General features: G+C 43.2%; 1 protein-coding gene across 1 annotated transcript in view; it reads left to right on the top strand.

Moving 5' to 3' along the window:
• Nucleotides 1–21464, top strand: part of PTPRH (protein tyrosine phosphatase receptor type H) — a 152685-nt gene that overhangs the window by 56949 nt on the left and 74272 nt on the right. Inside the window, exons 2-4 of the mRNA XM_075189606.1 lie at nt 106–148; nt 5085–5342; nt 8311–8577. Of these exons, the coding sequence (XP_075045707.1) occupies nt 106–148; nt 5085–5342; nt 8311–8577 (568 nt within the window). The remainder of the gene's footprint in view (nt 1–105; nt 149–5084; nt 5343–8310; nt 8578–21464) is intronic.

Below are 21464 nucleotides of genomic sequence, written 5' to 3'. Positions count from 1 at the left end.
TGTGTCTTCTGTGCTTATGTTATTATGTATGAATATAAATAAATATATATATATATATACATATTTATATAATTTGTTACAATGTTTATTGTGTTTTGTTTGCAGACTTTTCTCATCTGTCTCAGTGGGTGGAGCTTGACACTTGCTGGTAAGTGTGAATTTATTTCAGTTGTGGTTGCTTTGCATTATGGTATAAGGACATTTTGTTATTCTTTCATGAATATACAAATCAGCATTTTCATGTGACTCAGTGAATAGCAATAGTCCATGAAATAGTTTTACATACAAGTTATCTTTACAGTAACTGCTCTGGGGGAGCTATATATGTGTAATATTACCAAGCCTGTCTGTGCTGCGCTGCCCAGGAGAGAGTTGCTTTGTGCACAGAAGAGCCACTTATATAATGCCTAAGGCAGTGGATCCCAAATTTTCTATGCCAAAATAATTACCAAGTTGTCCCCAGCCTGGCTTATCACTGGCCCTGGCCGCGGCACCCCAGGGAGCCACGGCGCACAGTTTGTGAACCACTGGCATAAGACACCATGGAAAAGAGTACAGGTTCTAATTAAAACTATGTCATGGCCCATAGCTTGTCACTCAGTAGCTTGTCGCTAGCTGCTACTTGTGAAAGAAGATGCATACACAGAAGACATACAACGTAAGCTTGCGAGCAGGGCCGTCTCAACTCTTTGTCCGTTTTACCCAGTTTGTTTATTAGTTTACTATGTTTGTGCCCAATTATAAAGCACTACGGAATATGTTGGCGCTATATAAATAAATGATGATGATGATATACTACATATAGACACAGTCAGGGGCATCCCAACTTTCCCTAGCAAATCATTGCAGAGTAATAATGGGAAGTATATATTAACCCATCTTCCACTTCACTAAGCCTGTGTAACTTCAATAACCTTTCAATCATCATTAAAATAAGTCAGTCTTACACTGTTTTAATAATTAAAAATAAATATTAACATTGAGTCCGTTGGTAGTTAAAATTTGCATCATTAAGTAGTCTGGTCCAAGCAGGCTTAAATTTAACAATGCATGAGAAGTGACACTGTGTAGTGCTTATATACAAACAAATTCACATACAGAGAAATCCAGCGTATGTATAGGAGGCTATGATGTACAGATGGGCATATGTGTGGAGTAAGAATAGATAATATGGATTACAGCTAAGACGTAAGAGAAATGGTTCTGTAGATAAGGAAGAAGGACAGAAACTGATAGTTGTATACAGCATGCAAGACAATAGAGGTGATATTGGACCTCATTTAGAGTCGGACGCAAAGTTCGTTTTAGGCGCATCCAACAAAAACCACTATCACGCATGTGCAGAAAGCACCATATCCACCTGCATCTTGGACGCAATTAACAATTACGACTTACTAAGAGAGAATTGGCGGAATGAGGAATTGTGAAGGCGCGACCCTGTAAGTAAATCCTAGTCGCAGTGAGGCGTAAACGCAACACACGTCAAAAAAGGGCTAAAGCTGTGCGGCAAGAATTAGGTGGCGCAAGCGGTTAGCTAGCTGCAGGAACTGCTCGCAGCTCAGTAGGGTATTATGAGTGGGACTGGGGTTGCATGCTACTCGTAATACCCTACCAAGCTGCGGCACACTGCCACTCCTACACTTCTTAAACAGACTTTTTCGTCTGACTCTAAATGAGGTCCATTGTGTAGTCATATGAGCAAATGAACATATACTGAGAAATATGTACCGTTTATATACAAGCCGTATACTGTGAAGAAAGCCGTATACTGTGCAGTTCTCCATACATATAGAATAAAAACAGAACAGGTCACTATGTAGCATGTAGAACACAATATGAGATACTGTAGAGTTGTTCATTATTGAAAAACTTGGAATGTGGGAAAGTTGTCAATGAATGGGACGGACTTTAATAGCTGTCCACTTATTACACCACTTGCATTTGCCATTGGCCTCATCATATCTGAAATATATTTTTTGCGTTAAATATTATATTATAGCCATTTATAATGCATTACGTGATCTACAAGTGGTGCACTGTTGGTGCACTATATTCCCTAGCAGGACTTTTTAACTGCTTAAATTTTTTTAAAGTGAATATTAATTCCCAAAGCCAGATGCATAAGAATAGAGGGTGATGATCGCATCTAAAATATGGAAACAGAAATTATATTAAATTATTACTGAAATGCATAGAAAAACCTTCAAAACCAGGAAGTGTTGGACCACAGGTGGCATTGCCTCATCAATACTACAACTGCACATTCTCTTTCAATTACTGAAATCAGCACTTTGCTGTAGGTCAAGTCAGTTCGTACTATGAGATCCGAACTGTATTTATAAGGCCTTCATTCCTACCAATCTGTGCCCGCAAGTAGGTTTGGGCTTCGATGGTAGGTTCGCAGGTTGCAGCCCTCTGTCCTGCCCCCTGGCATGCCAAGCTGATGCCAAGCAGAGAAGAAGAAGAGCGGTTGGCTAGCTGGAACTAGTACACGGCCGGTCTGTGCAGTGACAAAACTTGACGACAGAAACAAACATTAGGACAGTCCTGGTCAGCAACAAAATCAAAATTAGAAAGAGTATCAAAATGACAGGTAGGAGAAGCGTTAAAGAACTGTCCGGGAGTTGGGAAGATAGCAGAGGAAGCGTGTTGGACACCAGGTCCAATAATTAACAATAGGTCTCCAAGTCTGGCACATGATAATGATGATTGATCTGGGATCAAATCAGGGAGTGCTTGGAAGTCTCTCTCACCGCCAGCCGTAGTCCGGTTACCACTTATTGAATCCACTGTCCTCTCTGCTCTCTGCGCTGGCTACTGTGCAACAGGTGGTGCGTGCCTCTTTAAGAGTTCGGAACTTGTAGTCATATGACTGTTGACCAGAGGCCCACCCTGTTCATCTGCTCGGCTATTTAAACCTTTTCTGTGCCAAAAATATTAGGCTCCATACCTGTACTCCAGCATTCCTGTGTACCTTGTGACTGATTTCTGTTAATTCAGACCCGGACCATTCCTGACCTCTCTTTTGCCTGTCATTTGGTATTACATCTGTTCCTGTTTCCTTATGACCCGGCTTGTTTTGACACTTACGCCTCCCCGTTTCCCACATCTCGCTAGTTCCGCCTCTGGGCTACGTTAACCAATCCTTTCTTTTATCTGTCACCAGTTCGTCACACCTGGAAGCAGGTCTGAAGGCCGCGACCTGCGAACCTACCAGCAGCAGAGCCCAAACCCCCTTTCAGAGGTCCCTGTGTTCGTTAGACTATGCAGCTCTGTTCCTACAAGCGCCAATCCAGTTTAGCGAAAAAGAATCCACTAAATTTGCCCGTCACAAGATTAGTGTGGGAAACTAATTTGGCAGCAAGCAGCTTCAGTGTGAGGACATATCATTTTTTATCAGATATTTTTTTCCCCCATTGGACTACGAAAGACAGAAGAAAAAAGGTCTTTAGTGGACCCAGTGGCGGATCCAGCGGGGGCGAGCGGGTTAATTGTTCCCTGCGGCTGCACACTATGGTCAGACAGAGACCATGCCAGGCTGCTCTGAATGTGTTTTAAACACAGTCAGAGCGACCTGGTAGCATACTCTGACTGCCTGTGCCGAAAGCGACACTGAACATGCACATAGTGTTCAGCCGAAGGGAGCCCATTGTTAGAACTTAAAAAGAGGATGAGGCCTAAATCGTTTCCCCCTATGAATACAAACAATCTAGATCCGCCCCTCAAAGTAGGGCACTAAGTGTGTGCTTGCAAAATGTAACCTAAATCATACCAACCAATCACATTTGCTTTCATTTTCTTACACTAAACATGTAAAAGCTAATTACTGATTGGTTGTTGATAAATGCAAATTTTAAACGTAAATACAATATGTCCTATTGTCTCAGTATATGCATAAAAACTGGAGCTTATTCACTTACCTAGTGAGGCACTGGGGCTTGTTTACTTACCTAGGGAGAAAATCTGGGGCTTGTATATTTACCTAGAGAGGCACTGAGGGTTGTCTCTTTATCTCATACTTGCCAACTCTCCCGGAATGTCCGGGAGACTCCCGCATTTTGGGTGAGTCTCCTGGACTCCCGGGAGAGAATGGCAATCTCCCGCAGAATTAGGGCCAAAATACAGCGATTCTCAGGGAATCGCAGCATTTGGCCCCGTTCCCCCATTGCAAAATGACGCGTTTGCGTCATTACGTCACGGGGGGGGCAGGTCCAAAATGACACGATTTTGGAGCCCCCCCCCGCACGCCCCACCTCCCCCACGGCAGCTCCCGGAAGGCAATGGCAGAAAGTTGGTAAGTATGATTTATCTAGAAAGAAAAATTGGGTTGTTACAGGTATATACCTCCAAACTGTCCTGATTTTGGTGGGACATCGCGATTAGTGGGCTGCAAAAGAGGTGGGGCTTAACAAAAAGTGGGTGGAGTTCTACATTTTACCCAAATCTCCACATTTGTGGGCTGTGTTTGGGCTGTACAAGGGCAGGCTTATTTTGCACCTGATTTCATGATTCTTAATGTTGGGAGTTATGCAAGTTTTGTCCCAGACACAATCTGGGAAATCTACATGGAAGTTTTGATTTCTACTCTAAATACATATGTATATACATATGGGTATAATACAATGCCCTGTTGACTGTTATTTCAATGTATGCACATTGAATTTCAAACAGTAATGAGTGTGCTTTTAATGGACATGAAAAAAACATAAATTAGTGGTGACAGTAGCATTGTACTGAAAAATACTGTATTGTTACAAAACAGTTCTCTGTAACAAGCTATCAGTGCTCACAGATTCACATAGACTGCCGGGCACGTTCTGAGTGCACGTTCTGAGTGTCCTTATAGAAGAATTACACTCACAGCTTATTACTGCTAAAAATATAACATTTGATGATAAATGAAGATTGCAGCTATTCTTTCTGAAATCTGATTAACATGATCTCAAATGAATGATGGCATAACTGATATTTTTTGCCAACTTAAATTATTTAAATAAAGTGTAATTAAATAATGATATTACTATTTATGTTATTATTATTATTTTACTGATATTATTTTTATTATTATATTTATTGTTTTGCAGCACCAGCTGAGGTTTCTGGTGTGGGTACACTCAATGTAACTGAAACCTCAATAACTGTGACTTGGACAGAGCCCGGAGATGTGAATATTACAGGGTACAGAGTAACTTTAATTGGAGGATTACAAACAATAAATGGAACTACTGCACATAGTCCTTATATAGCAACTGGTCTGTTTCCTGGTGTCATCTACCACATAACAGTATATTCAATAAGTGAAAATGAAACCAGCGCTGGAATATCCAAAACTGAGACAACACGTAAGTGAATAATAACTTAAAAGCTAATTAACCTTCCATGCTTCACACATGCTTGGGTCATGCAAATATACAATTTTCTTTCATAGCTTGGCACTAAAATGTTTTATACCATTTGTAGCATTGTCACACACAATGCAGTATGTTTAGGGTCACTTAATTAGTTCAAGTTTAAGTTTGTGTGTCAAACCTTTATTAGGCATATAATATACACATAAAAGATGCATAAATATTCCCATGTCAAGATGGTGGCTGTGCTGCGTCATCCTCAGCATATTTTCCATATAGATGGCGTTGCTCGTACTGTAGCTACAAGTAAATATTGCCCGCAGCGATCAATGTGGTTCCAACGCACAAAAGAGATGTAATAGCAATATGTAACAAATAACAATAATAAAATAAAGTACAGCCGATACATACGCACTGGATCCAGCTAACAGTCATTCAGTCCTGAAGCCTGTGGTCAAATTAGACTAAAGGGTGGTCTCAGTGCCTGGTTTATATACAATTTGTGTTACATTAAAAACAGTGATGATGTCGTAAAATAAACAAGATAATTGTAAAAGCATTCTCCATTGGTTCAGGATTTAGGACAGTGCAGTATAATGCAGGTTATAGGTCGGTTCAAACGATGCTCTCCAAGGGTGGGGACAACTCACTCCAATTGTTGCCTACGTGTCTTCCCTCAGGAGCCCCTCAAAATACTGGTTCAAACCAACTCATTTGCATTTCAAACACAAGATTATTTTCAGCATTAATCCTTTATCATCCATAACTAGCGTACGCAGGGTGCGATCGCTTAGCCGACAGCGGCGGATTTCTCATGATAAAAAGTGGGTTAGTATGACACTAAAAATGTCCTATATCCTGAGCCTTAGATGTCTTTGAAGAAGTTTTAGCATTATTATATTAAACTATTAAATGCATTATACTTGAATACAAAGGACTATGTGCTGGAACTTTATTAAGGTAAACTATTAAGAAATGTATGTGTGAGAGTAAATGTATTTATCGCTAGTTTGATTGCGTAATTTGCCCTTCCACGCCGTAGCGTACCATTCGTTTATTTTCACATAAAACCAAAGCAATCAATGTTTATTAATTTGAAACGACTTCATCCAATTGTTTGACTTAATGGAGTTTATCTTATATTGAGTCATTTTATACCTAGTAATGCAGCTTAAAAAAATGTTCAGAAACAACTATAATCGGTAAATAATTAAATGTCTGATATACCACTTTGGATAACCCTGGCTACTACTGCAATTACTAGTTGACAGTGAGACAGCGTCTGGTTCCAGTAGTATGGACACATGATCAGTAGAACACCAGGTGAGCACTGTATTCACTGGCACAGTGGTTAGCATTGCTGCCTCACAGTACTAGGGTCATGGGTTCAATTCCAACCAGGACTCTTATCTGTGTGCAGTTTGTATGTTCTCCCCAGGTTTGTCTGGGTTTTATCCCATACTCCAAAGACATTCTGGTAGGTTAATTGGCTTCTGCCAAAATTCACCATAGTGTGTGTTTCCATGTGGTAGGGAGTATAGATTGTAAGCTCCACTGGGGAAGGGACTGATGTCAATGAATATGTATTCTCTGTACAGCGTTGAATAATATATATGTGCTAGCTAAATAACTTCTCTACATAGATAACTGTAGTAATATTCCCACAGGAGCTACCTCAATATTGTTAAAGGGGGTTTCCAAAGGTATATGTAAAAATATCATCTATGAGTATATATGTGTGTGTGTTTCATTTTGCTAAAACCCATTAAAAAAAAGAGGCAATTCTCTAAGTTATCAAAAGTAATTGACATTCCCCTTGTGCGCTCATCCTAATTAGTCTGATGCTAACAACATCTATAATGTTAGATTGGAAATGCCTTAGTTTTATCAATAATATACCAAAGAAAAGAACAGTGCTAGTGTAATATGTGGCAGGAACAAATAAATATAAACTTTTTTTAAACAATGCTTTTTATTTCTACCACAGTTTATTAGTCTTTTAGCCTAGAAGTTACATTTGCAATGTTTGTTCCTTTGCTATATTGTTCTTAAACCTCTAAATATGTCCTGCCCACTACCAGTCCCTTTTTCCTTTACACCCACCATAAAACAGTGTTGCATTGGAAGATCCTGGTGGAGGACAGAGGGACCTGTTCTAATTACTGTATGAGGGGTATGTTTTATGGAGAAGGGGTTGTCCACGTTTTGAGACAGGTGACAGAACACATAGTGGGAGAAGTGTTCCTACTCTTCTCTCCCTCATCCCGGCTCCAAGATCTGCTTCAGTCAGTCCCAGTGATCCCTATGCCAGTACCCTCCACTCCGTTCTTCTTCTTTTAGAAACCAGAATAGAATAGAGAAGGAAATAAATATGGTTGTGTGCACATGGCCACGTACTGCATCAGCGCATTTGTAAATCCACTTAATGACCATCAGTATTATCAGTACTTATGTACTGCCCCAGTGACAACCAGTGCATTAGTGCTGCCCTACATTGAGAACTAGCATATTAATTACTGTTCCTCGATGACCAGCAGCATATCAAACCAACCAGCATACTAATGCATTCTATATTGACTGTAGACTTTCAGGCCTGTTTATTATGGGGGGGGGGGGGAAGCCCTATATCTCCCTATATCTCCCTATGTATTGCTATCAGCACCTCAGGATGGCGGTAGCTGGAAATATTATTGTTGTTTTTTAATATTTTTTTTTCACCATTTTTAATCATTCTAAAACTGACGAATCGATAAGACTCTTCTTACGTCTCCCAGCCAGGATGGCCTTACAGCTAATTATCACACAGCTGCTCCGATGAGATTTTCTTATTAAATTTTGGCGATAGGTGATCGACAAACCAGTCTTTTAGCAACATTTTAGTAAATGGACTGTTAAAGTTCATTGGTGCGTGTAAATGTATAGTGGAACATGTATTAAAAATCCTGTATTTGTGTCTACTTAGGACCATCCAGTGTCACTGGCTTCAATGTCTCTGCTGTGGGGTTAAACTATGTAAATCTTACTTGGATGATCCCCACTGATAATAATACCATGTCATACACCTACGTGGTGGTAACGAACCCAAGAAACGTGAACATCAGCAATATAACAACCAACTCTGTACAGGTGACTGGGCTGTCACCAGGAGTAGATTACAATTTTACCATCTACACTGTGACCGCAAATGGAGTGCGGAGCCTTATATTACCGGGAATACAAAGTACAACAAGTAAGTTCATGCTTTTTATTTCTTTAACATATAATTTATTTTTTTTACAAATGAACAAGTGCATGCTATTGTTAAACAGATTATATATTACAATTAGAGTATTGTTCCTATGTTTGTGTTTTTATGAAATAAATATATATTATACGAACAATAGCCATTAGTATAGTTGGTGACAGTTCTACGAAGTCTCCCACTGTAACCCTCTTTTTCTAAAAGCTAAGAACTTCTGAACAGTATAGCCGATCGACATTGAATTTGGTATGCAGAACTATATTGGTTGGTGATTTTTAATTTTAGGAGAATCCAATCAGCCAATTTTGAGAGCATATTCCAAAAATAGAGATTTCTTTTCTGAACTTACCTATTTGAACTTTAGCCACCTAAAACTAAACAGTTATCTGAGAAACGGAATCTTTAGTCCAAAGTACAGTTTGGTACAGTCCCTCACAAATGCAAAGTTTCCCCTTCCAACCCAACAAAAACAGGTACAACATTGTGTGGGAAAAGTAAGGTCACTGTTTTATTAAATTAACAGATATAAAGCCATGCTAGCAAACCAAAATATGCATATCTCCATGGTTGAGCTGATCACTTCATTAGCTAGGATGACACGATTCGCTGTGAATCGTGTCATTAGGCCCCACCCACTTCACAAAAAAAGTGGACAGATGAGAGAGGTAACACTGCTCTCCAGGGAGTCCTGGAGAACTCCTACAAATTCGGGGGGCTGCCAGAAAGTCCGGGACAGTAGGCAGCTATGGTGTTAGGGCTGTTTAACTGCCTGACACCAACTGAATCTGTTCCTAGGCAGAAGAACAGAGCCACCTTACAAAACATACATATTTCAGGCAGAGACGGACTATCGAACTCTGGGCCCCAGTACAGGGAGGCGGGAATGAGGGAGCCAGGGCCCCCGACCCTCTGCCGTGCAGCGGATCCCATTATCTGCATGGGACCCAGTGCACGGCACCTGCTGCACCAATGGTAGTCCCGCCACTGAGTACAGGTATCTCGTACACCAGGGTCAATGCCCTCACCTATACACATGGGCTGGGCAGGCATCTTTTATGTTGTATTGTGTGCTTTTGTTTAAAGAGTACCCATCCTCTACAGACATCTGCACCATTAACAGACATGGGAATAGACAACATAAAGCTTGACATAACTTGACTTATGTTAGAGTTACTGTGTACTAGCACTGTATATTTTATTCTATATTTACCCTTTTCAGCATGAAGTTTGACACCTTTTGAGCATTTATGAGCAGGGCCGTTTCTAGACCTAGTGAAGCCCAGGGCTAATTGGGCCTTTGGCACTCTCCCTCACCCCCCCCCCCTCAAAACAAAACACAAACAAAACAACATAAAGTAAATAAAATCTACAACTAACTGCAACTGTCACAGGACATTGCTTTCAGCATTCCAGTATTATGGGCCTGAGTTGAACTTACACCACTTTCTGTAGGCTAAGTTTCACAAAATCGCACTGTGCAGGCCCACAATGATAATGAATGCATATGTGCTGATGCAGAATGATTTGTATCTGGCACGTACGCCTCCTGATGACTGGAGAGGCGGAATGGGAGAGAGAAGGTCAACTCGTACAGACCTGCAGAAACACACAGATATGTGTGTTCGGAGACGTATCTTTTGTACCTGCTAGAGGGCGGATGCAAATACATCATGTTGATAGCTTGGTGTAAACCAGGTGCGTACTCTGCTGATGGTAACCTGACGCTAGGGATGTGCACCGGCCACTTTTCGTGTTTTGGGTTCTGATTACCTTCAGGTTTTGGGTTCTAATGGGTTTTACCAAAACACCCCTTCAAGGTTTTGGGTTTTGGGTTTTGGGTTCTGATTTGTTTTTTAAAAAGCATAAAAACTGCTAAAATCCAGATTTTTGGGGTTGTTTTTTTTTCACTCCTACGCTATTATTAATTTCAATAACATTCATTTCCACTCATTTCCAGTCTATTCTGAACACCTCACACCTCACAATATTGTTTTTAGGCCAAAAGGTTGCACTGAGTTAGCTGGATGACTAAGCTAAGCGACACAAGGGGGCGGCACAAACACGTGGCCCATCTAGGAGTGGCACTGCAGGATGGCAGTGTGAAAAGCTAGGCCCCAAAGAGCACATAATGCCCAAAAAAAGAGGTGCAAGGTGGAATTGTCCTTGGGCCCTCCCACCCACCCTTATGTTGGTGAAATAGGACATGCGCACTTTAACAAACCAATCATTTCAGCGACATGGCCTACCAAACTACTGTGGCTGAAATGATTGGTTTGTTTGGGCCCCCACACAAAAAAGGCTATTCATCTCTCCCTGTACAAAGTAAACTGGCTCTACTGAGGCAAGATGTCGTCCTCATCCTCATCCTCTGATTCCTCTCCCCCTTCAGTGTGTACTTCCTCATCCTCACACATTATCAATTCGTCCCCGCTGGACTCCACAATCACAGGTCCCTCTGTAGTCTCTGGAGGCCATTGCTTGTCTTCATTGAAGAATTGAAAATTCATTTTGATGAACATCATCTTCTCAACATTTTGCGGAAGCAACCTCCTTCGTCGCTCACTGACCAGGTTCCCCGCTGCACTAAAAACTCTTTCCGAGTACACACTGGAGGGGGGACAACTCAGGTAAAATAGAGCCAGTTTGTACAGGGGCTTCCAAACTGCCTTTTTTTCCTGCCAGTACAAGTAAGGACTGTGTGACATGTCTACTTGGATGCTGTCAGCAAAGTAATCCTCCACCATTTTTTCTTTTTTGAAAAGTACATTTTTATTGTAGTTTTTCAAAACAACACTGGAGTGAAAATGAGACATCATATGATGAATATGTGAAACAATTCACTTTAAATAACAGACATGCATATATATGGGAGTATATACAGCACAAAGAAAATTGGCATGTTTCTGTAAAAAAGCGAGGGTTGTTTTTATTTTTGTTGTATGGGGAAAGGGGGAAGACAAACAATGAGGAAAGAGGGATTAGGGGAAGAGAAAGAGGAGGGGGGGAGTTTATCACCTATTGTTCCTTAAATCAGGTGGCAAAGAAGAAAAATAGCGATAGACTTGGCTATATGGAGGTGTGATCAGATTGTCTGTGATTACCATTTAAAAATACAAGACATTCCAAGCCTCTAATGATCATAATTTATGGGAGCGGATAAGTGTCAAACGGTTGTTAATGGGGGTTCAGCATTGAAATGGCTCGTCCAAGGAGACCATGTATTTTGGAAGTTCTCTGGTTTATCTTTAAGGACAGCTGTAATGCTTTCCATTCTGTAAATAGACCAAATTTTACTAATGGTAGCTGAGAGCGAGGGGAGGGCAATATTTTTCCAGTGAGCGGCTATCAGACATTTAGCTGCATTTACCATATGACCAATGAGTTTTTGTACGGGTCGGGCGACGTCAGGAAGCCGTCTGGGTAGGAGGGAGTAAAGAGGGGAATCGGGCATCTTAATCTGTGTCACAGATTCAATCAGCTTATGAATTTGCTGCCAGTAAAATTGCAGTCTAGGACAGCTCCACCAAACGTGCAACAGGGTACCACGCAGTACGCAACCCCTCCAACATCAATCACTGGATGTAGGAAAGATAGCATGTAGACGGGAGGGGACTAAATACCACCTGTAATAAATTTTACATGAATTTTCCTTTGTTCTCACCGAAATTGATGTCTTAGCTACATTAATTCTAATCTTTGACCATTCTTTTGGTGTCAGGGTCTCCCCAATGTCCCACTCCCAAGCTAGTTTGTGCGGTTCCTTATCCGGCTGACCAAAGCTATTAATCAGCTGGTAAACAGTGGATATTAAGCCTCCAGTAACGGTTGATGTGCGACATAGAGACTCTAAGGGCGAACATCGGTCTGACGGGGGAGGAGTCCTTTGGGATCGATAAAAATGCCTAAGCTGTAAATATTGATAAAAGTAAATTCGCGGCAGACCTAATCTATTTTGCAATTCTGAAAATGTAGGGAAAACCCTCATTGGAGCCAGATCCCAGGCAAAGAGCAGGTTGTGAGAGGTCCAGTGATGAAATGTTTTGTGATCTAGGCCAGGTTCAAATTTTTTATTGTTCCAAAGCGGGACAAGAAGTGGGTATTCAGATAACATTTTATAGGATCTAGTCACTTGTTCCCAGATTGAAACAGAAAAATGGGCTGTGGGAAGCTGTGCTAGGCGCCTTGTCCTATGTTGGGGTGAGATCCAAAGCAAGGAGTATGGGGAGTATAACTGTAATATATCTGATTCAATATGAGTCCACACTCTACTATAAGGAGGGGAATGCCAGAGAATACATTGGGACATATGTGTAGCTTGATAATACTTTAATATGTTTGGGAGTCCTAGGCCACCAGCAGTCTGGTGCTTAAAAAGGATTTGGAAATCATCTGCTGTAAATGCTTAAGGATATGTGAGGGAACCTGAATTGGGAGAGTCTGCCATAGATACAATAATCTAGGTAAAACATTCATTTTGATAGAGGCCATTTGGCCTATCCATGAAATGTGAAATTTATTCCATTGGCATAGGTCATTTCTAATTGTGTTGAGGAGTCTGGGAAAATTCGCTGCATATAATGAGGGGTAGCTTTTAGTTAAATAGATTCCCAAATATTTAATCTTACTATGTTGCCATCTAAAATTAAAATTGGCCTTAAGCGATTGAATAATATGCTGAGGAGTGTTTAAGTCTAAGATTTCCGATATATCAGCATTTATTTTATAGTTCGAGAGTGAGCTATAGGACGCAATTTCATTAAAAAGGCTGGGCAGGGAAATATGTGGCTTAGAGAGGGTAAGTATGACATCATCCGCATATAATGCAATCTTATGGTCCCTAGTACTCGTGGGGATGCCTGTGATGTCCAGATTATTTCTAATCCTTACTGCCAAGGGCTCCATAATTAGAGCGAAAAGTAGAGGAGATAAAGGACAACCTTGACGGGTGCCATTATTTATACTAAAGGGAGAGGAGGTGAGACCATTAGCTAAAACCGAAGCTGTGGGATTATGGTATAATGCGGAAATTCCCTTATAAAAAGCTCCCTGGATCCCCATGCTCACTAAGGTTTGCTGCATGAAGGGCCAGGCCACTCTATCAAAAGCTTTCTCAGCATCTAAAGCGACCACCAGAGCAGGGAGAGACGTGCGATTAGCCAAATTAATTAAATCTATTATTCTTCTGGTGTTATCTGAGGCTTGTCTACCCGGAACAAAACCCACTTGATCAGGGTGGACCAATGAGGGGAGAACACGACCCAATGTATTGGCAAGTATTTTAGCAAAAAGCTTTAAATCTACATTAAGAAGTGATTTGGGTCTGTAACTACCTACCTCAGTGGGGTCTCTGTCAGGTTTGGGTATCACCACAATCCATGCTCTGGTGGTGGCACCATCAAATTTGCTTCCTTCCATAATCGATCCCATCAATCCCGTGAGCATGGGTACTAGCTGGCGGGAGAATTTTTTGTAATAAATAGCGGGAAATCCATCTGAGCCTGGGGCAGACTGACGCTTTAAAGTTTTGATAGCATCAGAGACTTCCTCTGACGTAATATCTGCATTGAGGGATGCTAATTGTGCTCTAGTGAGTTTAGGTAATCGGCAAGAATGAAGGTAGTTTTTAATATTTGCCTTAAGCTGGGCTGGGTCATCTGATGTGGGACGCAAGTTATATAGCGAGGAGTAGTAATCCCTAAAGCGCTGCGCTATCTTTTGAGGGTCAAAGAGTAGGGACCCCGCGGCATCCCTCACGACATTATTCTATTTCGAGTACGTCGGGCACGGAGTTTGCAAGCCAAGATCGTATCCGCCTTATCTCCTTTTTCATAGTATTTCTGCTGGACCCATAGAAGAGTTTTAGATGCTTGCTTAGATAATATTTGATTTAGTTGCCCTTTGAGAGAAAGGAGCTTGGAGTATAAACGTTTTTTAGGATTAGTTTGGTGGCGAGTTGCAGTTAATTGTATCTGTTGTTCTAGCTCCAGAATGCGCTCTCTTTCTTTCCACCTCTGTTGTGCTGTCAATTTGATGAGGGTACCCCGTATAGTGGCCTTATGGGCTTCCCAAAGGACAGATTGCGATATGGGAGATGTAATCAGAGATAGCTTGGGAAATCTGGGAGATATGCTCTTTCTTAAGGAGTATAGACTCATCTAGACGCCACTTGGGGCATGACTGAGGGAAATGAGGTAAGCGCAGAATCAGCTCGACCACATCATGATCAGACCAGGACACCGGGAGGACCCGAACATCCCCCAACCTCTGAGTTGTCAAATGGTCAACAAAAAAATAATCTGTTCTTGAGTATAGGTCATGAGGTCCTGAGTAATGAGTGTAAGATTTGGAAAAAGGATATAACACTCGCAAAGCGTCATACAAGTTGAATGATTTCAGTTCGGATTTCAGCTTATTAGATTCCCCGACATGGCCCACAGATATATGTGTTTGACTGGACCTATCCAGTACTGGGTCTATTATAGTATTAAAATCCCCTCCAATGATAATCATACCTCCTGCATGTGAGGATAGCTGCGGAAAAAAGTCTGCATAGAAGTTTCCCTGCTGCACGTTTGGAGCATATACTGAAGCCAGAGTTATGGGATGTTGGTTTAGGGTGCCTCTAAGGATGATGTACCTACCAAGAGAGTCAGATGTCTGGGAGTCTATAGACAGCGAGACTCTGTTGTGAATTAGAATTGCTGTACCTCTGCGCTTAGCATCTGCAGAAGAGTAAAAAGCGTGCGGATATGATTTAGAGGCCAGCGTAGGGTGCGGGACTTTGAGATGCGTTTCTTGCAGAAAAATTATGTCTGGGTTCTTCTGCTTGAAATGCTGTGAGGCCATTGTGCGCTTGTTTGGTGAGTTGAGGCCGTTGACATTAAGTGATAAAATTTTGAAGTTCATGGTGGATGGAAGTGTGAGGGATATTCTACACTACAAGAAAGGCCTGAGTTTCTATTCAAAAATAGTAGTTGGGTGTGGTGAGGGGGAGACACATGAGGAAGAAGGGAAAGGAAAAACAAGGCGATTCTGATCTCGATGTGAGATGCAGGACCTGTAGAAAAGAGAAATGATGTGTCGCGTACCACCATCTCTTTGGAAGTGGAGGTGTGAGAGTTCCTCCACCATTTTTTCAATGGTGACAGAATCCAATGCAGCGACAGTAGAAATGTCAGCAATCGTTGGCAGGTCCTTCAGTCCGGACCAGATGTTCTCTGCATCCCCGCCAGCGGGTCGTTTAGGAAATCTCAGCTGTTTCCTCGCAGCCACAGGTGTGGAAGAAAATGAAGGAGGAGCTGTTGGCATGTCACGGTCCTCTTCAGATGACAATCTCCTGATCAGCAGGTCTTTGCACCGCTGTAGACTTGTGTCTGCCGGAAACAGAAACACAACATACGCTTTAAACCGAGGATCGAGCACGGTGGCCAGAATGTATTTCTCTGACTTTAAAAGACTGACCAGGGCCGCCGAGAGGGGGGGGGAGCGGGTACATTTTACCCGGGCCCGGCCATGCCAGGGGGCTCGGGCCGGGCCCTCGCTGAAATTTTTTTTTTATTTTATTTTGTAAAAAATTTTTTGTATCTTGCGGTTTTTAAAAATATATATATATATTTTTTTTTTTTCCCGGGGGGTGGTCCGTTGGTGGGGGAGCTATAAGAAATAAAAAAAAAAAAATAATAAAAAAATCAATACTCACGTGACCGCGGCGCCGCGTCCCTCCTTTCCTGTCTTCTCCATTCACACTGACTGTCGGGCATGACGTCATCAAGTCACGCCCGACAGTCAGTCAGTGAGGAGCGCCGCAGCCAGACAAGACCAAGGCAGAAGAAAGAGGAGAAGACAGAAGAGAAGAAAAGAAAGAAGCTTACAAGAGGTAAGGAAAGAAACTGAGAGGCAAGGGGGAAAACAGAGGGACAGTACTATAAAAAGGGGCAGAGAGGCACAGAGGTATACAAGGACAGAGAGGCACAGAGGAAAACAGAGGCAAAGAGGCACAGAGGAAAACAGGGGCAGAGAGGCACAGAGGAATACAGTGGCAGAGAGGCACAGAGGAATACAGGGGCAGAGAGGCACAGAGGAATACAGGGGCAGAGAGGCACAGAGGAAAACAGGGGCAGAGAGGCACAGAGGAAAACAGGGGCAGAGAGGCACAGAGGAAAACAGGGGCAGAGAGGCACAGAGGAATACAGGGGCAGAGAGGCACAGAGGAATACAGGGGCAGAGAGGCACAGAGGAATACAGGGGCAGAGAGGCAAAGAGGAATACAGGGGCAGAGAGGCAAAGAGGAATACAGGGGCAGAGAGGCACAGAGGAATACAGGGGCAGAGAGGCACAGAGGAAAACAGGGCAGAGAGGCACAGAGGAAAACAGGGGCAGAGAGGCACAGAGGAAAACAGGGGCAGAGGGGCACAGAGGAAAACTGCAGAGGGGCACAGAGGAAAACAGGGGCAGAGAGGCACAGAGGAAAAAAAGGTGCAATGAGGCACAGAGTTAAAAAAAAGGGGAGAGAGGCACAGAGTGAATAAAAAGGGGGGAAAGCAGCATGGAGGTCGCAGTGTAGTTGTGATGGGGCTTGTTGCAATGTAGTGTGTGTGCGGTAGGTGGCGGCTAATTAATGGCCGCTATTTTGTTTGTAGGGTGATGGTGAGGCAATTTAATAGTAGGGACTATTAATTTAAGATGGGGTGGTTTGGGGGCTATTGAATCTTGGGGTGAGTTTAGGGAGAATGAGGTCTATTTATTAAATGTGACTATGAGTTATTTAATGGCAGTGATGGTTGCGGGAAATAGGTATTGCTGGGGCTGTTTGCAGGAAGTGAAATAGGTTTATTTATTAAATGTGAATACTATTATTTTAATGTTGGGGCTGGAGGAAGGCCTAATTATTAATCGTGAGTGCTATTGATTTAAGGCCGGGGCTGGCTGTAATTTTCTAAATGTAGCCATTTTTTTTTCAAAATAGGTCCTTCAACATTCCTGGATCCGGACAAGCCGCAACAAAAGAAAGCAGCAGCCACAGGTGGAGAAAGTGAGAAGAACAGGTAGGAGAGAGCAGCACAGTGTGTGAAATGTTGTGATTCTAGTAAGGACAATACCAATTTTTGGTGAATGTTGTGCCCAATGTAAGGTGTAGGCCAAGACTGAACTGTTTGTGTACACACTGCATTGTTTGTATACTACACTGTGGTGGTAGATGTCCTGAAAGTCAGGAGTGCTTGAACATATGTGACGCTCTGGCGAATTGAGAGCCTAGTGGTTTTTATGTTAGCCACGCCCCAATGGCACGTTTGCCACGCCCCCAAATGCATGACCACACCTCCCAAAATTTTTGCACCGCCATTTGGCTAGCCACGCCCCTGAATGTATGACCATACACCTAAATTAATTTGCGCCGCCGTAAGGCGGCGCAAAAAAATTTTGGGTCTTACTTGAATATGAGGGGGGCCCCATGAATTTGTTGTACCCGGGCCCTGAATTCTTCTTGGCAGCCCTGAGACTGACCACCCTCGGATCCTGGCAAAGCGTACGAAGGGCTTCATCCACAAGAGCTACATGCTTTGTGGAATCGCAATGCTTTACCAGCTCCTCCCTCACTTTCTCCAGCTGCTTCTGCAACAGCCTGATCAGGAGAATCACCTGGCAGTGTCGGAACTGACTACTCGTGTAGCAAGTTCAAACGGCTGGAGAACCTTGCACAACACGGAAATCAGTCTCCACTGCGCTTGATTCAGGCGCATCCCCACTCCTTTGCCTATGTCGTAGGTGGCTGTGTAGGCTTGAATGGCCTTTTGCTGCTCCTCGATCCTCTGCAGCATATAGAGGGTGGAGTTCCAGCGCGTCACAACCTCTTGTTTGAGGTGATGGCAGGGCAGGTTCAGGCTTTTTTGATGGTGCTCTAGTCTTCGGTAGGCAGTGGCAGAATGGCGAAAGTGTCCCGCAATTTTGCGGGCCACCGCAAGCATATCCTGCACACCCCTGTCACTTTTAAGATAATGCTGCACCACCAAATTTATTGTGTGGGCAAAACATGGCACGTGCTGGAAATTGCCCATATGTAATGCCCGCACAATGTTACTGGCGTTGTCCGACACCACAAATCCCCAGGAGAGTGTAAGTGGGGTAAGCCACTGCTAGATGATTTCCCTCAGTTTCTCTAAGAGGTTGTCGGCGTTGTGCCTCTTACTGAACCCGGTGATACACAACGTTGCCTGCCTTGGAACGAGCAGGCGTTTCAGAGATGCTGCTACTGATGCTGCTGCTGCTGTTGCTGCGGAAGGCGATGTATCTACCCAGTGGGCTGTCAGTCATATAGTCCTTAGTTTGCCCTCAACCACTTGTCCACATGTCCGTGGTTAAGTGGGTACAACCACATGTTTCAGAGCACTGAGGACACTTTTTCGTACTTCTCTGTACATCCCGGATATCGCCTGCCTAGTGAAGTGGAATCTAGATGGGATTTGGTACCGGGGACACAATACCTCCATCAACCTTCTAAATCCCACTCCACTGATGGCGGACACCGGACGCACGTCTAACACCAACATAGCTATCAAGGCTGCAGTTATCCGCTTTGCTATAGGATGACTGCTGTTGTACTTCATGCTCATGGTAAACGATTGTTGTACGGTCAGTTGCTTAGTGTAAGACGTAGCGGTTTTACGACTTCCCCTCTGGGAAGATGACCGACTCCCAGCAGCAATAGCAGCAGCGGCAGTAGTAGGCGTACCGCTGCAGGATCCTCCGGAAGAAACCCGGATTGAAGAGGACTCAGTCATGCCGGTGACATGGCCTGCATGACTATCTCCGATCCAGATCGAGGAGGAAATTGACGAGGAGGGTGTTGCTGGTGTGGATACAACGGCACCAAGGGATTTAGGTGTCCCTGGACTGCTGACGGTCCTAGCCACAGTTCCTGAACTAAACACAGATTTATGAAGGTTCTTCAGGTGATGTATAAGGGAAGATGTCCCTAGGTGGCCAAGATCCTTACCCCTGCTTATTGCAGCTTTACATAAGGTACATATGGCAATACATTTGTTGTCCGGATTGGGATAGAAATAATTCCAGACCGACGAGGTGGATTTATTGGTCTTCTGGCCAGGCATGACGATGGGCTTTTTCATCCCATGAACAACAACTGTTTCCCCCCCTGGTGCCTCATTTAAGAAAACCACATCAGCATCCTCCTCGTCAACTTCCTCCTCAGCGCCAGCTACATCAATATCCTCCTCCTGGTGTACAACATTGACACCTTCATTATCCAAATCTGTAACTGCACTGTGGGTGATCCTTCCAGCATATGCAAAGGGCGTGCTGCAAATGGTGGAAGGAGCCACCTCTTCCCGTACAGTGATGGGAAGGTCAGGCTTCGCAACCACCAACACCTTTGGACTCGCCTTGGGGATTTGTGATGCCATCTCTTTAGAAGGCAGAGTTCTTTGCTGTGTTGTTGATGACAGCTTAACTCTCTTAAATTTTTTAGAGGGGGGGAGGAGGAGGGCTTAGATCATTGTGTGAAGCTGAACCACTAGTCATGAACACGGGCCAGGGCCTAAGCCGTTCCTTGCCACTCCGTGTCGTAAATGGCATATTGGCAAGTTTACGTTTCTTCTCAGATGATTTTAATTTCTTTTTTTTGATCATTTTAGTGAACTTTGGCTTTTTGGATTTTACATGCCCTCTACTATCACATTGGGCATCGGCCTTGGCAGACGACGTTAATGCCATTTAATCGTCTAGGTCATGACTAGTGGCAGCAGCTTCAGCATTAGGAGGAAGTGGTTCTTGATCTTTTCCTACTTTATCCTCCAAATTTTTGTACTCCATTATATGCAGCACAAGAGAGCGTACCCCTAAACCACACACACCCGACAAAGGCTTTAAAAATTATATGCGGCACAGGACAGTACCACTGGACTGGAGTTATATAGCAGTACCAATGGACTTATACTGCAGGATCAGTGAACTTTGTTATAAAGCGGAGGTAGTGAAAATTGGAGGAAACTGAGTAACAAGAATCGCTGGGGTTATGGGAAATACCCTACCTAGTAAAAACTGGGGAGCGATTCTTGATTGAAATAAGAGGCAATGAGGATAGCTAAAACAAAACGCCAACGCTTCTTGGCTTTTTCAAGGCAAAAGTCTGAAAGCTGTTTTCAATCCAAGCTCCAATGCCCGAGTGAAGATGGCGGCGGGCAGCAGGGAATAAGATTAATCCGGATCTCGCGAGATCCGACGGCGCGATGATGAGGTTTTGCCTCGTTCTGAGTTTTGCGATCGGCGGGAATACCCGAACAGTGCTCGGATCAGGCTCGGATCGGCACTGTTCGGGGGTGTTCGGATTTCGGGAATCCGAGCCCGCTCAACCCTACTGACGCATCTCGAGATGTGTACAACTCTGTATATGGGTGGATATATGCCATTCGTCTATTTCTTCTGATTGTTAGCCACCTGGACTCCATTGTAATCGTCATTGAATTAAAATGAATGCTGCTGCTCAACATTGTCTCCTCTACTGCGTTTTTCACTTTTTTTAAATTCTGGCTCATTGGTTCAATGTTCCTGGGAAGATTGTGCTGCCAGATTGGCACTGAGTGATCACATGTTCTAACCAGGGACGCTAATTATTAATTTTCAGCGACAAGCCTGATTTTCTATAGGCAATTTTTGCGGTTATACAAAAAGAGCCATAGCCATAACTTGTCATTACAATATCAATAAGGCAGCTGTTTTGGCAATACTCATCCAGAGTGGTAGAGGTCAACTACTTTTCTGGGCCAGTCTAGGGGGATTTAAGCATGCATGACCCAGCTAGCCACTTCACGTATATGCAGTGGAACAGAAAGCACAGACTTGGAGGTAAATTTATCAAG

The sequence above is a fragment of the Mixophyes fleayi genome, chromosome 11 (genome assembly GCF_038048845.1).
Source record: "Mixophyes fleayi isolate aMixFle1 chromosome 11, aMixFle1.hap1, whole genome shotgun sequence".
Lineage (NCBI taxonomy): Eukaryota > Metazoa > Chordata > Amphibia > Anura > Limnodynastidae > Mixophyes > Mixophyes fleayi.
The sequence above is the reverse complement of the archived record's forward strand: the minus strand, read 5'-3'. Positions and strand labels throughout refer to the sequence as shown.